Here is a 21,980-nt window from a genome sequence, read left to right as displayed (position 1 = left end):
TAGTGGTAATTAGGACTTTATGTCAACTTTGAATCAATTATGTAATTTTAAAAAGGAAATCAGGCTATCAAAAGAGAAAAGAAAGGCAGAGTGAGAAAGAAAACAAGCTGAAAGTGTCAACACAACTTGCTAGCAGTGTTTCACAACAGGTTATTATTGGTATGTAACGTTAGCTAGCTAACATGGCTAGCTAGCTAATATCACAATAGCTTGCTGATGAATGAAGCAGCGTTACCTTCAGTTTCAGAAGTGAGTACTTCTTCCACTGTTTTAAAGTATAATACCGTCACCAACTCTATACTAGCGTCTGACACAACATGTGCAGTATTTTTGCTAATTGTTTTGAGATGATGTTGTGGTGTTCAGGTGTGATGTGGTGATGTCGTGGTGTTGAGGTGTGATGTGGTGATGTCTTGGTGTTTAGGTGTGATGTGGTGATGTCGTGGTGTTGAGGTGTGATGTGGTGATGTCGTGGTGTTGAAGTGTGATGTGGCGATGTCGTGGTGTTCAGGTGTGACGTGGTGATGTCGTGGTGTTGAGGTGTGATGTGGTGATGTCGTGGTGTGATGTGGTGATGTCGTGGTGTTGAGGTGTGATGTGGTGATGTCGTGGTGTTGAGGTGTGATGTGGTGATGTCGTGGTGTGATGTGGTGATGTCGTGGTGTTCAGGTGTGACGTGGTGATGTCGTGGTGTTGAGGTGTGATGTGGTGATGTCGTGGTGTGATGTGGTGATGTCGTGGTGTTGAGGTGTGATGTGGTGATGTCGTGGTGTTGAGGTGTGATGTGGTGATGTCGTGGTGTTCAGGTGTGATGTGGTGATGTCGTGGTGTTGAGGTGTGATGTGGTGATGTCGTGGTGTGATGTGGTGATGTTGTGGTGTTGAGGTGTGATGTGGTGATGTCGTGGTGTTTAGGTGTGATGTGGTGATGTCGTGGTGTTGAGGTGTGATGTGGTGATGTCGTGGTGTTCAGGTGTGATGTGGTGATGTCGTGGTGTTGAGGTTTGATGTGGTGATGTCGTGGTGTTCAGGTTTGATGTGGTGATGTCGTGGTGTTCAGGTGTGATGTGGTGATGTCGTGGTGTTGAGGTGTGATGTGGTGATGTCGTGGTGTTCAGGTGTGATGTGGTGATGTCGTGGTGTTGAGGTTTGATGTGGTGATGTCGTGGTATTCAGGTGTGATGTGGTGATGTCGTGGTGTTCAGGTGTGATGTGGTGATGTTGTGGTGTTGAGGTGTGATGTGGTGATGTCGTGGTGTGATGTGGTGATGTCGTGGTGTTGAGGTGTGATGTGGTGATGTCGTGGTGTTGAGGTGTGATGTGGTGATGTCGTGATGGTGAGGTGTGATGCGGTGATGTCGTGGTGTTCAGGTATGATGTGGTGATGTCGTGGTGTTCAGGTGTGATGTGGTGATGTCGTGGTGTTGAGGTGTGATGTGGTGATGTCGTGGTGTTGAGGTGTGATGCGGTGATGTCGTGATGTTGAGGTGTGATGCGGTGATGTCGTGGTGTTCAGGTGTGATGCGGTGATGTCGTGGTGTTCAGGTGTGATGTGGTGATGTCGTGGTGTTCAGGTGTGATGTGGTGATGTCGTGGTGTTCAGGTGTGATGTGGTGATGTCGTGATGTTGAGGTGTGATGTGGTGATGTCGTGGTGTTCAGGTGTGATGTGGTGATGTCGTGATGTTGAGGTGTGACGTGGTGATGTCGTGGTGTTGAGGTGTGACGTGGTGATGTCGTGGTGTGGAGGTGTGATGTGGTGATGTTGGGGTGTGGAGGTGATGTCGTGATGTCGTGGTGTTCAGGTGTGATGCGCTGATGTTGTGGTGTTCAGGTGTGATTTGGTGATGTCGTGGTGTTCAGGTGTGATGCGCTGATGTTGTGGTGTTCAGGTGTGATTTGGTGATGTCGTGGTGTTGAGGTGTGATGTGGTGATGTCGTGGTGTTGAGGTGTGATGTGGTGATGTCGGGGTGTTCAGGTGTGATTTGGTGATGTCGTGGTGTTCAGGTGTGATGCGCTGATGTTGTGGTGTTCAGGTGTGATTTGGTGATGTCGTGGTGTTGAGGTGTGATGTGGTGATGTCGTGGTGTTGAGGTGTGATGTGGTGATGTCGGGGTGTGGAGGTGTGATGTGGTGATGTTGGGGTGTGGAGGTGATGTCGTGATGTTGGGGTGTGGAGGTGTGATGTAGTGATGTCGTGGTGTTCAGGTGTGATGCGCTGATGTTGTGGTGTTCAGGTGTGATTTGGTGATGTCGTGGTGTTCAGGTGTGATGCGCTGATGTTGTGGTGTTCAGGTGTGATTTGGTGATGTCGTGGTGTTCAGGTGTGATGCGCTGATGTTGTGGTGTTCAGGTGTGATTTGGTGATGTCGTGGTGTTCAGGTGTGATGCGCTGATGTTGTGGTGTTCAGGTGTGATTTGGTGATGTCGTGGTGTTCAGGTGTGATTTGGTGATGTCGTGGTGTGGAGGTCTGATGCGGTGATGTCGTGGTGTTCAGGTGTGATTTGGTGATGTCGTGGTGTTCAGGTGTGATTTGGTGATGTCGTGGTGTGGAGGTGTGATGTGGTGATGTCGGGGTGTTCAGGTCTGATGCGGTGATGTCGAGGTGTGATGTGATTATTTTTGCTAATTGTTTTGAACAGGTGTTCCTGGAAATGTTTTGAAAAAGTATGAATAAGTTAATTAATGCAAACAGTAGCACACGATGGGAGTCAGCTTACCATATGTGACTGTTTTGCAGCATACATGCTTCTGCTGTGTATGAGGATCAGTGTAACATGTCTGGACATGTCTGCTGCATTAGAAGAGGCTTACTTATCCCCAGTGTAGTGTATGGTGAGGATGCAGAACTGAATGTGGGGAAATTATGCTTGGATAAATTGTTTACCGGACACAGAACAGTTTCAAGGTAATGTGATTCATTTCTTCAGATTTGTGAGGAGGTATTGTGGTTGAAATAGTTCACCCCAGAACTTTAATTGTGAACTTGTGTTTTTGCTTCACAGTAAAGGCCATGCAGTGTTGCAACCTGCAGCACCTGGAGCCCACTCGAGTTTTCATTGTGTTTTCTGCTGAAGGCTACTGTGTATGAGTAAGAGAGAGAGCACTGACAGGCAGTGCATAGAGACATCTGGGTGTTTAAAAATGGAGGAATGTATGATTCAATGTTGATTTGTTTAGATGGTGAGGGAGAGAGCTACTGCTGCAAGTACTTTACCACCATTTGCACTACTACTACTACTACTACTACTACTCTTACTCAGAGGATCATCAGCTTTTAGTAGTTAATCTTTGTAAAATGGCATAGATCTTGTTATAGTTTAGAGCACTCCCTCTCATAATGTGTGCACCACACTGAGGAATGTAACACTTAGTTGTGTGTACTCTGAGTAAAATAGTACAAGCCAGCAAAACCCCTTGGTCAGGTTGGACCACAATAATCAGCATCCAATAGTACTCGGTAGTATCTGAAAAACTGTCAACAAAGATGAAATATTGCTGATCTGTGTTGCCTGCAGCAGTCAGCGTAATCCTTCCCAAATTACAGTGTAATTGTTTTATACTAACAGTGTAACGTTACCAGTACAGTACATACTGATGCATACAGGTAGTTCAGAGGGAACAAAATGTGAAGTTAGGGAATAAGGGGGAGACAATCTGGGAACTTTAAAATAATTTATACCGTATTTATAGAGTATTGTTGAGAACATACTGTAGTCCTATAAACTTTGTTACTTTGCATGTTGTAATGTAGGCCTACTTATGGGGTACAATGTCGTACGTACAGGGGACGTGAGCAGCTTGAGGTGGTTCAGGTTTATGTGGACTGACACAGCTTGTTGGAGTACAGTAATGATGAGGTTTCTCAGTAAATATAACTGAACTGAAAACAAGGAGTGTCCATCTAACAGCCACTGGTGTGGCTGGTGGCTGTTGCTTGGTATTTCCTCAACTGATCCCAACATGGCATCCGAGTCACAAACTTTCTCATTTTACATCTAAACAGTACACTACAAGATGTTTCTGAAAAGATTTGAGGAGAGAAATAGGCATTACAGTAACAGAATATTGATTCATATTTGATCAGCGCTGCCTAATTTGACTGTTTGATCAGAGTTTGTGAGTGATTGACAGCTGCTCAGAGACGACAGGCTCCAGCTCGTCTCTGATTGGTTGTTTTCCTCCGGTCTGTGAAATGTTGCAGATGCCATTAGGAGCACCGGAGGACACATAGGCACATTTTTTCAGATTACCTGTTTATTTATTTATTTAATTTAAAAAGGATCCCCATTAGCTAATACCAATGGCACCAGCTAGTCTTCATGCATGTACTACTATCAAGATATAGATATAGTTTTATAAAAAATAACTTTTTTAATCATATTTTCTCCATTTCTACCCACTTCAGCTTTAAGTATGGTCATGCTCATAATAGAATGGGTGACCGGTAGTTAAAAATACTTGCAGTATCAGTTCTCTTTAAATTCCTCCCCAAACGACAGATTGTTGCTCAGTAATAGTCACACTGTGTCCTTTGATATTAGAATAGATACCTACAGTATTAAGTTCCGAGATCGTTACCCTCTTATTCCCTAACTTCACATCTTTTTGCCTTGCACCTACACATATGTATCCGGAGGAACTGTACTGTAAATCTAAAGCGGTACCGACTTTCCTTGCGCAGAAATGCAGAGAAAGTCTTTGACGGAGCTACAAACAGCAAGACAGATTTGACAGTTCTGTCTTCATGCAGTCTCGCTTTCGATCTACTCAGTGCAGTGAACATTTTTTGCTCCATACAACTCCAGCTGGATTCGTGAATTCTCACATTTCAGCTCACTTGGCTGACATTAAATTCTGACCTTCTATGTACAGTGAAGACATTTCAAGGCAAGGACACCGCAGTCTCTTGTAGACGCCCTCATGCTTCACGACGGGGTTCTGTCATGTTTCTTTCCATTTCAGGATTGTGTTTCTCCTGAGGTTTACATTGGCCTGGCAGCTTCTTTGAAGCAGTGTTAGTCACAGTAGGAACATGAGGCTGTAGCCCCTTGGCAAGGAAGACATAGCATGTTTTTTTTTCTCAGGTCCAACAGCTAGGGAAACATCCATTAAGTGGTTCGATACGTGTGTGTGTGTGTGTGTGTGTGTGTGTGTGTGTGTGTGTGTGACAGTCACAGCGGTTGAAATCCATCACTGGGACAGTTGGGCTGAGGCTTGGTAAAGAAAGACATTCTCCAAATTATGCTTAAATTAGGTTAATAATTCAAGGAATAATTTGTTATTGCCATTTAGTCGCTTTTGCTCAAAATTCCCTTTAGCTATGCATTTTACAACCCTTGTTGTAGGATGCACCTGTGAGAGAGTTTAGGAAGCCCTTACCCAAGAGCCTTTGTGGGTGTAATACTATTCACTGGGCTTGTTGTTGTAGTAGCAGCAGCAGCATTGTGTGATTTGTTTTGTTGTTTTTCCCCAGTCTAGGTGGAGGGGACACCCTGCTTGTCCTGCCTGCAGAGGAGCAGATAGCTCGCTGGCCTGGTGGTGAAGCCACTGCAGCCTGGATCTCTCTCTCTCTCTGCTGTGTGCTGTACAGGATAAGGAGGAGGCCTTCGGGTGAGGAGGGCCCCAGTGCCAAGTGGCTGGGCGGGGGGTGTTTATCAGCCCTGCCTGCCTGCTATGGGAAATATCTCTGGGGAGGAGATGGGGAGGCGGAAGGCCTGGGGAGACCTGGGGACGGGGTGGCAGGTTACTCTGAGTCACTTTGCAGCTGAATAGAGGTTGAGACTCTAATTGTAGAGCAGCTCACGGGGCAGATTAGGAAGAGATTTGTCTCTGCGGGGGGAAAAAATGCATATTAAAATGAAACAAGAAGGAAGCAGTGCATTAAAACAGCTTTGACGTGCTAACACACTGAACAATTTAATCCTCTGTCGGTTTGGGTGCGTGCATATGTGTTATGCCTCTGCATTTATATGCCAGTGTGAATATCCCACTGTTATTCACATTCATGCAGTATGTCTGTCTGAGCGAATGCTTTCTGAATCTCCAGCTCTCTCTCTCTCTCTCTCTCTCTCTCCCTCCCTCACCCTCCGTCTGTTGCTCCCTCCCCCTCCTTCCCTCCCTCTCTGTGTGAGCGTAGACTGGGCGCTAAGCCAAGTGGAGTGTGTTTTTTTGAATGAATACCTGATGCGGCTGATGAGGCTGGCTGGGGGAGGAGCTGTGTCAGTGGAGTACTGAGAGAGAGAGAGAGAGAAAGAAAGAGGAGGGAGGGAGGTAGAGAGGGAAAGGGGAGAGAGGCAGAAACAGAGAGAGAGAGAGAGAGAGAGAGAGAGAGAAGCAGCCAGGCAGAGAGGGAGCTGGCGGTCTGGTGGCCTTGCATAACACGCGTTGGAGCAGCCTTGAACGCAGGACTTGGTGTCAGCTTCAGCAGTGGGGAACTTCCTTCCTTCCTTCACCGTCAGCCCGTTGCAGGGGCAGCGTAGCCTCCCAACCGGAGAGAGTCCTGAGAGGAAGGCAGAGCTGGAGCAGCTACGGCACAGGCTCCAGGAGAGGAAAGAGGCACAAAGGAGAGATTCAGGAAGAGGAGTCCTAGGAAACACGTCTCCAACACACATACACACACACACATACACACACACACACACACACTGAGAGGCAGGAAGAATCCTTGGACATGCTCTGCAAGCAGTGGCTGTGGAGAGACTGGTGAGCTATTCTTAGTACTCTAACCAGAGGCGGAGAGGAGGGGTGGGAGGGTGGAGGGGTTGTCTTTTCCTCTTGATTTGTGGCATAGTAGTATTTTCTGCCCTGCTACTACACTCATGCGCTCTCACTGTCATTCTAAAGCCCCCAGAGGCTACAGTCACAGCATTTGTCCAGAGTCACAGTTCGTGGCATTCAACAGCATTGACCCTGTTTGGCTTGTAGTTGTAGCTCGCTTGTAGAGGGACGCCACCGCTCTGCTCGTACACTGTGTGATCGGTGTGTGTCGGGCAGTGATGCAGAACTCTGGAGTCATTGTGAAGACAAACAGCCTGAACCCACTGCCTGTTCTTACTGTCTGCTTTAGTCTGCCACACGGTCGGTCCGCCTCTTAAAGGCACAGGCGCCACTGTTGTACCGAGAAAGGGGCAGTAAAAAATGGCTTTTTTGGGTATTAGAAAAAGCAGTACACTGTATTGATCTGCTCTGTGGTTAAAGCAGCTACGTTTGTAAGGGGGTTGTGGGGAGGTCCTATTTATATGCAGCAAATCACACATACACGCACGTACATATTGTCTTCCACGGTACCTCCCCCTCTGTTTCATAGCCAGAGCTCAGATTGATAATGATGTTTTTGTTTTCTATATATAGCCATTTGCTGTACGGGGTATTCACTGTGTATCTATGACTGGTCTAGCAGGTGAAACATGATGTATAGCAGTATTGACAACAGGTTTATCAACCCAGGGTCATTGCATTAGCTTTTTGCATGTCACTAAATCATTTTGTTGCCTTCCTATCGCCTCCCCTGCATCATCCTGCTGCAGAGAGGTGTTATTGCTATGAAGCCGTGCGGATCAATGCAAGGAGTAAATAGTGGGTCTTGGGAGCGTGAGAGAAGACTCAGGCGGAAGGAAGTGAAGGTGGAGGAGCTGGCGACTGCTGCGTAAGAGAGGAGATGTAACTCTGCCGGAGGGGGGCTTCTCACCTGGAGACAACAGAGAGGAGGGTTGAATGAAAACATCTCATCTGCTCTCCTGCGCGCACGGGTGACGGCAGACAAAACACCGCTACGCAAACCTATTTCTCTGGTTTGTGCAGCCTTTTTTAATGTGGGAGTATGAAAGGAGGATGACATGCGAGGCTGGCTCAATCACTCTGTCTGAGCTGGAAAGCATCAGTGTGATGAGCGGAACAGATAGCGTCCTGTCCCCCCCCCCACCTCTCACTCTCTGTTGTCATCCCTCTGTACATGTCTCAGAGGTGACAGTCCCGGGCCAGGGGACTGACTCAGGGCTCCCGTGCTGTCTGGCTCGGTGTGACAGACATGTCTTGAAAGCTCGGGCTTTGTTCTCCATACTATCACATATGTTTGTTGGTGTCAGTGTTCTAATAATAGGCTGACGCTGGAAAAATCTAGTGATGCTTTTGGCTGCTGCGCTGTGTGTGTGTGTGTGACCATGTGCAGAGAGTGCTGTGTACAGGTCATATGAGGAAAGGCACCTTCTTTAAAGCGTCCTGTTGTGATCTGTGGTTCGTTGACAGTAACGGTGTGGAAATCAGATCATGCAGGGCTTTGTCTTCCAATGCAGCTATAATCATAGGAGGTACTTGTGCTTCAGATGTGATGTCATTACAGTGTTGACACGGTGTTGCTGAGGTGGGGTTGTTGTTGCCACCGAGCGATGCTGCACAGTGTAGCTCAGGCTGTAGCGGGCGGCTGTGTTGCTGATCGGGAATCTCTCGGCGAGGCGGGGGCTATGGCGCTCTGATGCTGCAGGCGCTGCTCAATGTGGGTCAGGAGAAGCAGCACTCTGTCTTCTCCCCATTCCCCATTCTCTCGCTCCCTCTTTTCTCAGTCCTAATCTTCTTTCTTCTCTCACCCCCCCCCCTGCCTCTTACTCCCTTTCCTCCTTCTACAACAGTTCTGTCATCTTACATTGCCTTTCTCCCTCTCTTCCCCCTCACTCTCCTCTCTCTGTTTTCTGTTTCTCTCCCAGCTCTGCTGCTCTCCCCCCTTTGTTACATCTGGTGGATCTACCAGGCTGTATGGTTAGATGAATTGCACGGAGGGTTTTTTCTCGCTGCTTTCGGATGCTGTGACCTTGTCAAAGCCAGCATTAGAGGTAGATGCATCTAAATAGAAACTGACCAAGGTCGCCTTCTGTGTTTTTTTCCCCCCCTCTGCTCTGTCTTTATGTAACATGACTGTGTTGCTCCCTGCTGTAGTGAACCTCCTCTTGTAATATGAAAATACAATTTAGCACTGTCAAAATAGCCCCGGCACCTCTGAATGGAATGTAGGGCTAGAAAAATGAATGGACGGATGTGTGAGTGTGTGTCATACACTCCATCTCTGTGGTGCCTCTGGCTAATGAACAACTCAGAGTCGTGTGCATTGACCCACAGATAAGCCTGCAGGAAAGAACAGTCAATCTGAAAAAGAAACTGTGAAAAAAAATGAGCTCATGGGAAGCAAAAGGCCGCATGTTATTGTTGTTGAGTTAATGGATGCACTGCATATGTTTTGTATTTCCTTGTGCATGTGTTAGCTATGTGAGCAGGCATACATATGAATCTAAAGAGGAGTAGTACAAGACTGTATTTTGGGGTTGCCCTGTCCGTGTCCGGGCCATAACCTCACCGTTTCTTGCGGAGAATAAAGAGCTTTTTTTCAGTACTCATTTAGCTCAGCCTTCAGTCTGCCTCTCGCTAAACCAAACTCTTAAGAGGGCCTACTCATTCATTGTTTGTTGTCCACTTTGTATTCCCTTGAACTTTGAAACACCACTCAAACGGGGGTACAGCGGAAAGCCATTGTTAAAATATTTTTGAAACACTTCAGCGAGGCCCATTTACGCTTCTTGCAGAATGTTCCTTAATCAAATTTCAAGCCATATTGTTTTCACTACCGTTTTTTCTGATGTGCCCACTGACCCAGAGTTCCTGTCTGGAGGTGGATGTTATATTTACCGTAGCCCCCACTGACTCAACACAATACCGGGGAGTGTTAAAACAAAGACAAAAACACAAACTCCTCTGAGGCTGTTACTCTGTGCTGTTATCCTTCCACTCCGCTCTGCTTTCTTACCCTAGAGCCTGGAGCAAGATAACAGCCGACAGCAACGCACACACATACATACACATTGCCCTGCACACATGAGCGTGTACACACACACACCCAGACACACAAACACCGCAGTTCAGGAAACTCCTGCCTGGTGGTGAAAACATGAAAGAGCTTTTTCCATGTTATGTAAATGATGACACACAACATTGCACTGTACTTTTCCTGTATGTCATATATCATTACTCATGGAAAAAGGCTGGTTGAGTTTTGACAGATTAGTTCATGTAGATACTCGAGGGACATCTTAAGAGGTTGAGCGTGGAGAAACGTGCACAGAATGGCCTAGATGTTGTGTTCAAGTGCGTTAGACGAACACAAATCCGATGCAGTCGTTATACCAGGTACCACCTTGTGGCAAAACAAAGAACAACACCTCCACAAACATGAAAGTGGGGGCATTTTTACGAGTGAAGTTTTTTTTTCGGTGTTTGCAGCCCTGCAGGAACATTTTGTGAATATGGTTCATAAACACAGTCTGTGCTTACTGAGCTAGTTCTGCAGTGCAATTAGACTAATGAGAGTAAATTGAATTGTAAAGTCAAGTAAAGTCAAGTTAATCTATACAGCCCAAATTCAGAATCTGTCCTAGAGGGCTTAAAAATCTGTACAGTATATGAGTATGAGGACTTTTAAATTGAATTCTCTGTTACCTGAGTAACTGATTTGAGCTTTTCCTCTGCTGTCAGATTCCTGCCGACGTCGTGGAAGAGGTGGATCAGTCAGAGATGATTCCTCATGAAGTTTATGGAGCTCATTTTGTGAGCTGGAGTGACTCCATCTTCTCTGGTCTGAGACCTGGAGCTGTCTACCAGTGAACACAAAGAGAGCCGGAGCCACGCAGCACACAGAGAGGCCTGACCGCTGCACATAACCATTGAGTGGAGGAGAGAGAGAGACCAAAAAGACCCAGAACAACTTAGAAATAACTACCTGGGAGGATTAAAACCACGCTGGCACAATGAAGTCCAACCAGGAGCGGAGTAATGGATGTCTGCCTCCTAAGAAGCGTGAGATGCTGTCTCTGGAGCACAGGCCGGTGGTAGTAGCCGCAGCAGCGCCTCCAGCTGCAGTGGTTGCTGACAGTCCCCACACAGAGAACCTAGCATGGCTGGCAAGTGTAGCCAGCGAACGCTGCAAATCCAGGGACGCAGAGAGCCCGAGATGTCCCATCTCCTCCGCTTCCTCCTATTCTCCTTCCACTTCTATCCCTTCCTCGGCCACTCCTCTGTCTGCGGTGCCCCTGGCCTCTCTGCCTGCAGTTTACCCCACCGCCCTCCCCCAGCAGGCTGGGACTATCCAGTTCGCTCAGCTGGGACCCAACGTCCAGTTCATCAGCTCTGGGCCCTACGCCGGCTACATCTCCTCTCACATCATCGCCAACGCTGGCTCTGCACCCAACAGCGCTGCCATGGGACAGCGTCCCCAGCTGGATGGTTACACCACTGCCCTCATCTCCCCCAACAACAAAGGGGAGCAGCAGTTTCAAATAGGCCTCTCTCCCACAGAACTGACTCCTGTGTCGCTCCCAAACTCTCCCCAAGTCACCAGCCAGTACTTTCATCTGGACAGCAGGACACCTCTGACCGTCAGCGGAAACGCCGTCTCTTCCCAGACGGCCCACCTCCAGCTCCACCCTCACACAGCCGTCCTCCCTCAGACGCTCACTCTGGCTCCCTCACAGCTCTTGGTACAGTATGCAGATGGTTCATTTGGAAGGAAACCTGAGGGGCATGCTAAGGGTGTGTTGAACGGGGAATTAGAGTTGGTCAAACAGACTAAAACCCACAGTCATCAAGTGAACCATCAGCAGGTCCATAGCTATGAGGCCAGACATATCCTCCTGCCTGCAGACTACGGCCAAAACCCTGCAGGACTCCAGACCTCCTTGGTGCTGTTGGCCCAGCCCAACCACCACGGAGCTGAACGGGACACTGGCTCAAATAAGTTCTCCTTTGTCCAGACTGAGAAAGGAGGTATCTGTTTGGGGAAACCAGTGTCTAGATCGTCCTCCTTCACCTCCCTCTCTTCCTCAGATGTGGTTAAGTCCGTTGCTCCTCATACAGTCATCCAGACCACTCTACCCCACGAGGAGCTGCCAGCCAGCCTCTATTCCTCCACACAGCCACCCATCATCGGTTACATCACCAGCGCAAATCAGCATGGCGTCAGCTACCATGCGGCACTGCCACAGCACCTGGTCATCCCGAGCGGCCAGTCCCTCCTCATCCCGGTCAGCGGCACCAATAATGGCACAGAAATTGAGGTTAGTCGTACGGTCAGCACCCTGACTGCTACAACTCCTCAAATATCCACCGCCATGCCGCATGCCTATCTGGCCACAGCCCTGTCCAAGTGTGAGGCGATCGGGCCAGATGGAAATCAACCACCCCCTGCCGTCGCGCACGCACCAGCGATGCCGGTCCTGCCCTCAAACCCGGTTCCTGCAGCGGTGGCAGCTCCCTCGCCAACTCCTGCTCCTGTCCCCAGTCCCGCCCCTGTTTCCATCCAAGCCTCCCACTCCATCTCCTCTCCCTCCTCCCCCGTGGCGCTCCCTCCGTTCTTCATGCGAGGCTCCATCATCCAGCTGGCCGACGGGGAGCTGAAGCGCGTGGAGGACCTGAAGACGGAGGACTTCATCCAGAGTGCTGAGATTAGCAGCGAGCTGAAGATCGACTCCAGCACTGTCGAGCGTATTGACAGTGGACAGAGTCCTAATGCTGTGGTCATACAGTTTTCTGTGGGAGAGCTCAAAGCGCAGGTATGTTATTCCCACATTCATCATTCTTGCATGATTAATCGTGAGTTAAATTTTTGAAGCCACTTTGTAGAAGTGTTTTTTGCGCCGCCAGTGATCGCATAAAAAATAGCAGATAGCAATGCACACATGAATAAATAAATAGTTCCCAGAATTCAATTGATGAGAAAATGTAAGAAGGGATCCACAAGTGATAAGCAGAGTTGAGTTAGGTTAGGTTATCTCTATTGTCCCACGAAGGGGAAATTCGTTTTGCAGCCAGGGTTCACATTAAAACAGAATACAAAAGACAACATCAACACAATAAAACACACAGCTACAGCAGGGACATTTCTACCCAAGTACACATATACAATCATGCAAATGTGCAAGTGTTTAATAGTGCAACAGAAGAGCAAAAAGTGCAGCCAGAGTACTATATGCTATTGAGCATATTAATATTTGGGATGAAGGAGACGTGGAATCTTTTAGTTCTCCTAACGAGTGCCCTGAAACGACGTCCGAAGGGGGCAAAAGCTTGAACTCCTTCAGGTCCTGACAGTCCAATACAGCATTAGCCCTCATGCTCACTATGGTCATCAATTAAGCCCTCAGCTGCAAAATAAAAATCCATGAAATCCATCTCAGATGCAGAACTGAGAGAATTGACAACACTCTTCTCCCTTCATGTCATTATTTCCCAACATACCGATCGTTCTTCAGCAGTACCCACACTGCTCCCTCTCATGTACCAGATGCCAAAATATAACATTTAATTATGCAGACGTAGGCTTTTTGAAAGGCCAAAAGCCATTACTATTACAGATAAGTGAAGCCAGCAATGTTACAGACCCCATGTCTGTAAAGGGCTACAGAGCTCAACTGATACTGGTGTCTTAAGGCTGATACCAATATTGATATTTGAGAGTTAAAAAGAAAATGAGTGCATAAAGCAAAGAAACATTTTGATAGGAATCTGTTGAATTTGGCTATTAAAGAAATGTAGTTTTCATACAAGTTTATTTTTTATGAAAAACACAAACGACGACATTATTTAAAAATGGCCTCAAACATATGTTTGTCATTTCTTTACTGCAATGTCTTATGACATATACGGCAATACTGATATATCTGTGTTAAGCTAAGATTCTATTAGCTGTGCCAATATATATATATAGGTCTGGTTTTAAAATAGATCCTTTTCACAGCAGACGTTTTGACTCGTCAAAGCAGGAAAAGCAGAGGTGTAAATAATAACATTAACAGTGGTTCAATTCCATCAAGTGTCAGCCGTGACAGTGAGCCAGCACGCACAATACAGGACCCTGAATCTGAAGTAGCTGAATGGAATTCAGCCATCATTCATTTTATTTTCACACCTGTGAGTTCCCACGGCGACACGTCAAAATGTCTTCTGTGAAAAAGGGCCTGAGGCTTGTCGTTTTACACACAAACAAACACTTATGCTCCAGACTAACTGGCACTGGTGCGCCTAACTTTCTCATTTGGGCGCACCAGCACATAATTTAGGTGCACCCAAAATTTTTCACTGCGCCATTTGGGTTAGGCCGAATATGTTGGGTCACAATAAGGCATCTTACCAGGGAGACAGGTGGTGTAGCGGTCACCTCTGTCGATGATGTCAGGCCTGGGCTGGGCCTTTCAGGGCCAGGCACGGTATTTTTCTCGACAAAAAAACAATCAGTTGTTCTCTTCATTTTGAATTACCATTAGAAACGGTGACCATTACCATTAGGAAACGCTACACACACAGAGACGGACCTGCTAAATCTCAGGCGCACCGGTGCGACCGAGGAAATGTTTAGCCGCACTGATTTTTGATCACATGTGCGAGCTAAAATCTAACTGTGTCTTGTGCATGTGCTCATCTCCAGGTGTGTGTGGAGGTGCTGCTGGAGTATCCCTTCTTTGTATTTGGCCAGGGATGGTCGTCCTGCTGCCCGGACAGGACCACCCAGCTGTTTGAGCTGTCCTGTGCTAAGCTGTGTGTGGGGGACGTATGCGTGTCGCTGACCCTCCGCGGCCTGAGGACCACTTCAGTAACAGACAGCCATGCTCCGGGGACCAAGCTGAAGACTGGTCACCTCTCTGACTCCTGTCACAATGTGGACGCCATTGTAAGAAACAGTACGAGTCCAAACGCTGCAGGCAGAAACAGTGGCCTTCTCATGAAGGCTTCCGGTGCAGACAGGCTGGAGAGGGAGCAGGTTACTGGACCGGGACCAGGGGAGGGGATCTACGGAGCTGGACCAATGCTGACCGGAGAAGTGAGACAGGAATCAGTGAAAACAGACATGCCTGCTCTTACCAAAATACAATGTGGTGATCCAGAGAGACCCACAGTCCGCAAGAGACGCTGGTCAGCTCCAGAGCGAGACCAGACCGGGAGAGCTGAGGAGGAGCCTCCTCTGACTCTGCCCAAACCCTCCTTCATCCCTCAGGAGGTTAAAATCAGCATAGAGGGCCACTCCAGTACCGGGAGTGAAAGGCGCTTGAACAGAAGAATAGACTGTTGAGAGAACTTTAAGGAGTTTTGATTACCTGTGGTTTGCTTTGTGTTTTATCCCCCCTCTTTCCTCTCTATCCAGACTACTGTATTATAGGCTGAGTTTACACAGTATTTTCATGTTTTTCTTTTCTTCCACACAAGTCTGACATCTACGATGAAGTACAGTAGAGCACCTTTATAAGTGGTATCACACACGAGATCAGTGCAATCAATGCTGAAAGCAAAAATGAATGCAGCGTGAATGTTGAGTATGAATGGCAGTCAGTCACCTGAGAGACATTTGACTTGCGTGTCACATATCATAAGCTGGATCTCCTTTTGTCACGTGGCTTAAACCTGTTGGATGCAGACCAGTCGAACCATTCCTCTTTATCACACGAACAAGCACAGACCCCGATGTCAGCGTGTACAAAGTGGGTAACCATATTTTGACTTTCATCCTGTTGGTTTCACTATTTATTTGGGTTTACAGTGACGTTTATGAGGAGTTGAAGTCAAAGAGAGATTTTTTTGGTAGTCCAATGACGATGCTCAATCACCGTGGCTCTGGTCTCTGCTGCCTTGTGTATCTGATGAGGTTTTGAGTTTTACTTTATTACAATTTTTCTTTCATTTTCATACCATTGCAGATGTGTGCGCTGCCACAGGTGGCCTTGTGCCACTTGTCTCATGTGTATGTGCCTGTGTGTGTGTGTGTGTGTGTGTGTGTTTTTCTCTGTGACTATCAGACAGCACAGAATTAAGGTGTGTTCGTGTGACTGTAGCTGTGAGCTCAGTCGTCAATACAACCTGCAAATATCAAGACTGAAAAGGCCTGAATGTAATAACTGAATTAGTTCCCAGTCAATATAGAATTTGATACCATTGTTTTTACAATGTGTGGGTGACAATAGCTGCACAGGGGTGCATTTCTCTGATGAAGTTCCTCTGTCAAATTTCCAATTCCTTTCAAAGACAGCATATGTCACTAGTTAATGCCCATCTTTAACCCTGCTATGTACAGCATTTCAAACAAGAGATTTCTATCTACTATCTACGGATGAGTTTTTAGCTGATTTATGTATGGACTCATACTGCAATATAAACCATAGTTGACTAACTTGGCTAACTGCACTAATTGTTTTGCCACTTGGGGGGCAGCACAGCAAACTAAACACAACCCTGACGTATTGCCTTCTAGATTTGACAAACTTAAAAAAAACAATTGCGTAATTACACATCCAGCAACACAGATCATCAATCATTTGGAGTCATGTGTTAGGCGGACTGATGAATGTAATGTCCAGTTCACCCTACTCGTTGCCCTGTTTTGGTCCCTGGCCCTTAAGTTGCTAAATTCTCCATTATGAACACCAGCTAGTTGCTAACTTTGTCTGTTTGATGGTTGGAATAGGTTTAGAATAGGTTTATCAGAGCTTATTCACTGGAAAGAACTACCTGCTTCGCCTGGAATCGACCCTGATGAGAGCAGTTAGAGAAGGTTGCAGGCCATAAAACCCAGCAACGTGATCTCATCCCTACTCCTCATATTTTGACACTTGGGCAGGAGGTTAATATTAACAAAACAATGAGCTGAAGGAGGCTAAATAGGTTTATAGAGCAGAGATGAACTGCAGAGTCTGGAAATAATTGTCTCCCTTTCACATTACGCGTAACCATCTGACCCATTGTTAATATAAAAATATCGATGAAAGCAACTTTAATGCAAACACACAATAAAATAATAAAAAAAAAGATTGCATGATATTTACGTATTGATATAAAAATGGTACCTTCCCATTTGATTGACCTTTCTATATTGCTTTCTTTACAGAAACTATGGCCTTAGAGATATATACTGTATATACCTAATTCACAGCAGCACATGTTTTCTAGGGTTTTATTATTAAACCTATTTTCCTTAATGATGGTATGCCTTTCTTAAGTCCATACCTGTTATATCCGAGTACGGCTGTTTTGATCAGTGTCATTTCTTTCTTAGAGTAGAGCCAAATTAAATATCCTACAGTTCATACTCAGGAACAGTGTGTATCTGTATGTGTGTGTGTGTGTGTGTGTGGAGGCCTGAGACAGTATGTGCATGTCCGCAGTCAATGTGTATGTGTGTGTGTTCTGAGCAGCAGCACTTTGATGAAGCATCCAGCGGGAGTGTAGTGGTGGTGGTTGGTGTCCCTGTTCCTCAGCTAGTTAGATATAATGAAAATAATCAACTGACTGTTTTTCATCTGTCCTACAGGTTTATCATGGAGAGAAAACATTATATACCAGGGCAGGGAATGTAAACACACACATCGGGCAAACTATCTCAACTTTATTTTTGATGACTGATAGAGCTACTATACAGAGAAAGAAAGAGAGAGTCGATCGTGTACAGTAAATTGTATCCTAGAGAGTGTACAGCGTGTGTGTGTGTATAGATATTTTAACCCTTATGTAGCCTATGTACTGTATGTGCCACAGCGCCTCCTTCTTCAATCATTCCATTAACTCACCAATATCAAGTGGTCCTGCTATCATTTCTGTTAGTTCAGGTATTGATCTAACGTTCATGAATGTGCTACACTCCTTTGGGAACATTTACATACATTTGGCCTCCTCGGAATTGAATTTGACTTGCACACCGTTAACATGCAGTATATATGTGTGAATATATGAACTGCAATTTTATCATAATAGCCATTAACCTTTTTATAACTCCCGAAAAAGGTGTTTATTGTAAACCCAGTAACCAGACTGTTCTCTTCTGTTTGTGTTTGACTGCTCAGGCTTTAACACTGCCCAGTGACTGTTCTCCAAAAATGACGTGGTCTTATATTCTTCACTGTTACAAGGTAGAGGTACTGTTTTTCATCAGTTTGTCTTTGTAGCCATTTCCTCTCTTGTGAGCCTGGCCTGTGTTTGTATTTTCTTTTTCTTTTTTTTTTTTTAAAGAAATTATCTTTCAAATACAGACCTGAAATGACATGACACAGACAAATCTGTGAAATGTACGATTGATGCTAAAAGGACTAATTTCACATTTTGGGTAAATGAAGTCGTATTCTTGCTGAGAGTTACGTTTGAATATTGATACCACATGGTATCAATCTTCTCATCTACCTTTCAGCAAAAAAAAAACAATAAGCGCATTTCCCCAAAATGTTGAAATGTTCCTTTAAAGGCCCAAAACACACCGACCAAGTTGTTTGCTCACAAATATGCTGCAGCTGGGCCCCTTAAAATTTCACATGGTATAGTGGTATAGTCGGAGCCTTTCTAAATAACTTTGAATATGGTGTAAAAGCACTGCCTTGTGGTGATATATGGAATTGCACTTTGTTATATGGGGTGGAGGGTGTTTTAGTCTAACTAATACACAGAAGTAATGTACAGCATGTCTGAGAGAAACTGTACGCTAACAGTACAGCATCTCAGTGATTTGTAAATAGCCAAAGTCTTCCATTATAATGTTGGTATGACCTTGTTGTCAGTGAAGAGGATAAACACTGATCCCCATGTACAGACCTTTGAAGTTAAGTTTAATTTCAAAAAGACATCATTTTATTTGAAAGAAATACAGGATATCGCTTCACCTAAGATGTTTTCTTTCGCACCAGCTCAAAAAGACAACAACAACAGGAATTTATGGGAGTAAAAGACTTTTAAAAAAATAGGATTTTTGTAATTCGGGTCTGTTTGTTGGATAAATCTCAGCTAAGATACAGTATGTCCTACGTACAGTATGTAGTAAATATCAATAATGTTCCCTTATTTTGATGGTGTTGAGGTTGCTAGTCAGAAACTGTTAAATCTGTACTTCAAATGTTTGATTTTACATTTGATCAAATATATTCAAAGAAATAAAAGAGTCTAAAGAAAAAGACAGAGAAAGCGTTTTTTGGCAGCACTTTGTATGTGAATATGTGGTTTGTCAGTTGTTCGACTGATTAATGTTTCCACTTGAGATATGCCTGTAGTAATGTAGTCAGTTACTAAATACAAATGACATGACAATTTTAACATAATCCATTGAATTATAAAATGTAATACTTTTGGATTACTTCAAAATCAAACATCGAAAATATTGTACCTTATTGGTATTGTGCACTTTGTCTCTTTTTTGGCAAGTTATACTATGGCTTTTTATGACTATCTTTACATACTATACTATGACTTTTTGGCATACTATACTTTACGTTTTTCTGTATCTTTGTTTATTGTGCGCTTTATCTCTTTTTTGATGAATGAATGACACTCAAAAACAAGTGTAAGGAGTTGGACAGAGAATCTGTAACCATTTAAGAGGCGTTGGATTATTTACACAATATTATCGTGTGAATTATTATCATGATATCAATATTTCAGTTTTTAAAAAATATCACGGTTATCTTCAATACCCATATATCGCGACAACCCAAGTCATAGTAAAGTATACCATAAAAAGTCGTAGTAAACTATGTCATAAAAAGTCATAGAACAGTATGTCATAAAAAGTGCTAGTAGAGTATGTCATAAAAAAGTCATGATACAGTATGTCATAAAAAGTCATAGTACAATATGTCATAAAAAGTCTTAGTATAGTTCCCCATAAAAAGTCATAGTATAGTATGTCATAAAAAACTTTTCGACATAATATAGTGTGACTATTTTTGACATACTAAGACTTTTTTATGACTTTTTTCAACATATGACTTTTTTTTAGTTTTTCAACACAAGATATTATGACTTGTATTTTTTTGACACACTATACTATGACTTTTTCCGACATACATTACTGTAATTTTTTTTTGTTTTTTCAACATAATATATTATGACTTTTGTATTTTTTCGACATACTATACTATGACTTTTTTTTTCAAGATATTATACTATGACTTTTAAAAAAAACATTTCAATATACTATACCATGACTTTTTTATTTTTTCGACATACTATTCTATTACTTTTTTCGACATACTATTTCATAAATTTGATATAAATACTATACCATGACTTTTTTCTGACTTTTTTTGACATACTATAATATGACTTTTTTTCAATATATTATACCATGACTTTTTTATCACTTTTTTTGACATCCTATACTATGACTTTTTCTGACATACTATACTATGACTTTTTTCATCATACTACTCTATGACTTTTTTGTCACTTTTTTCGACGTACTATACAGTGACCTTTTTACCACTTTTATCAACATACTATACTATGATTTTTTTCGACATAATATTCTATGAATATTTTCGACATACTATACTATCACTTTTTTATCACTTTTTTCGACACACTATACTATGATTTTTTTTTCGACATACTATACTATGACTTTTTACTAGTTTTTTCGACATACTATACTATAACTTTTTTTATCCTTTTTTTTGACATACTATACTATAACCTTTTTCAACATACTATATTCTGACGTTTTTTATCTTTTTTTTACATACTATACTATGACTTATTAATCCCTTTTTTCAACACACTATATTATCACTTTTTTTAACATACTATACCATGACTTTTTTCGACACACTATACTATGACTTTTTTCAACATACTATCCGCTGACGTTTTTTTACCACTATTTTCGACATACTATACTATTTCTTTTTTAACACTATTTTCGACATATTATTCTATGACTTTTTTCGACATAATATTCTATGAATATTTTTGACATACTCTACTATGATTTTTTTTATCACTTTTTTTCGACACACTATACTAGGACTTTTTTTTTTCGATATACTATACTATAACTTTTTTACCACTATTTTCAACATACTATACTATAACTTTTTTCAACATACTATACTATTTATTTTTTCGACATACTATACTATGACTTTTTTCCGACTCTTTTTACATACTATACTATGACTTCTTTCGATATACTATACTATGAATTTTTTATCACTTTTTTTTTAACATACTATACTATGACTTTTTTCGACACACTATATTATGACTTTATTAACACTATTTTTGACATACTATACTATGACTTTTTTATCACTTTTTTTGACATACTATACTATGACTTTTTTAACACTATTTTTGACATACTATACTATGACTTTTTTAACACTATTTTTGACATACTATACTGACTTTTTTTGACATACTATACTATGACTTTTTTATCACTTTTTTTGACAAACTATGCTATGACTTATTTATCACTTTTTTTGACACACTATACTATGACTTTTTTTGACATACTGTACTTTGACTTTTTTTATCACTTTTTTCGACACACTATACTATGACTTTTTTTTTTTCGATATACTATACTATAACTTTTTTACATACTATACTGTTTCTTTTTTTGACATATTATTCTATGACATTTTTCGACATACTATTTTATAAATTTTTTTCGACATACTATACTATGACTTTTTAAATGTTGAATTTAACTTCGAAAATAGTGGTAAAAAAATCATAGTATAGAACGTCGAAAAATGTGATAAAAAGTCATAGTATAGTATGTTCGACATACAATACTATGACTTTCTATAACTTTTTTTTGACATACTATACTATGACTTTTGTCAGCCGAATGGAGAAGTCAAATACACCAAGAAACATTAATCAAATGTATCATGTATAATAGCTCATAGTGGTAGATATCTGGTTGGAATACTGGAGGTTATCAGTTCAATCCTTATGTAGGGCAGTCAGTTTTCAGGTCTAACCTCAAATGAACAAGTGAAATACAAAAAGCAACACTACTTCAGTGTATTTGGTCAGATAGCTCAGTGTGGTATATATCTGGTTGGAATACTGAAGGTTGTGGGTTCGATCAATTTCGAAAATAGTGGAAGAAAAGTCATGGTATAGTATGTTGAAAAATGTGATAAAAAAATCATAGAATAGTATGTAAAAAAAAGTCATGGTATAGT

At 43.1% G+C, this 21,980-nt stretch overlaps 1 protein-coding gene and 1 long non-coding RNA gene across 7 annotated transcripts; both read left to right on the top strand.

Annotated features, from left to right (window-relative positions):
• On the top strand, positions 1-18,960 carry LOC119497210 (ataxin-1-like). Of its 6 annotated transcripts, none has more exons than XM_037785158.1 (4): positions 1-249; positions 5,477-5,613; positions 10,519-12,590; positions 14,462-18,960. In XM_037785158.1, exons 3-4 carry the CDS (start codon positions 10,791-10,793, stop codon positions 15,101-15,103), a joined length of 2,442 nt encoding a protein of 813 aa, XP_037641086.1. In that variant the 5' UTR covers positions 1-249; positions 5,477-5,613; positions 10,519-10,790; the 3' UTR covers positions 15,104-18,960. The 6 variants fall into 6 exon arrangements, with proteins under 6 accessions (XP_037641086.1, XP_037641089.1, XP_037641090.1 ...); XM_037785159.1 differs by lacking the exon at positions 1-249 and adding an exon at positions 2,814-2,908 and having other exon boundaries at positions 5,482-5,613; XM_037785161.1 differs by lacking the exon at positions 5,477-5,613.
• On the top strand, positions 2,978-21,876 carry LOC119497211. The gene is made up of 3 exons (XR_005208884.1): positions 2,978-2,990; positions 7,617-7,619; positions 21,829-21,876. It is a non-coding gene; the product is annotated as an uncharacterized LOC119497211 (long non-coding RNA).
• The last annotated feature ends 104 nt before the right edge of the window (positions 21,877-21,980 follow it).

Source organism: Sebastes umbrosus, chromosome 11, assembly GCF_015220745.1.
Source record: "Sebastes umbrosus isolate fSebUmb1 chromosome 11, fSebUmb1.pri, whole genome shotgun sequence".
NCBI classification, from domain to species: domain Eukaryota; kingdom Metazoa; phylum Chordata; class Actinopteri; order Perciformes; family Sebastidae; genus Sebastes; species Sebastes umbrosus.
The sequence above is the reverse complement of the archived record's forward strand: the minus strand, read 5'-3'. Positions and strand labels throughout refer to the sequence as shown.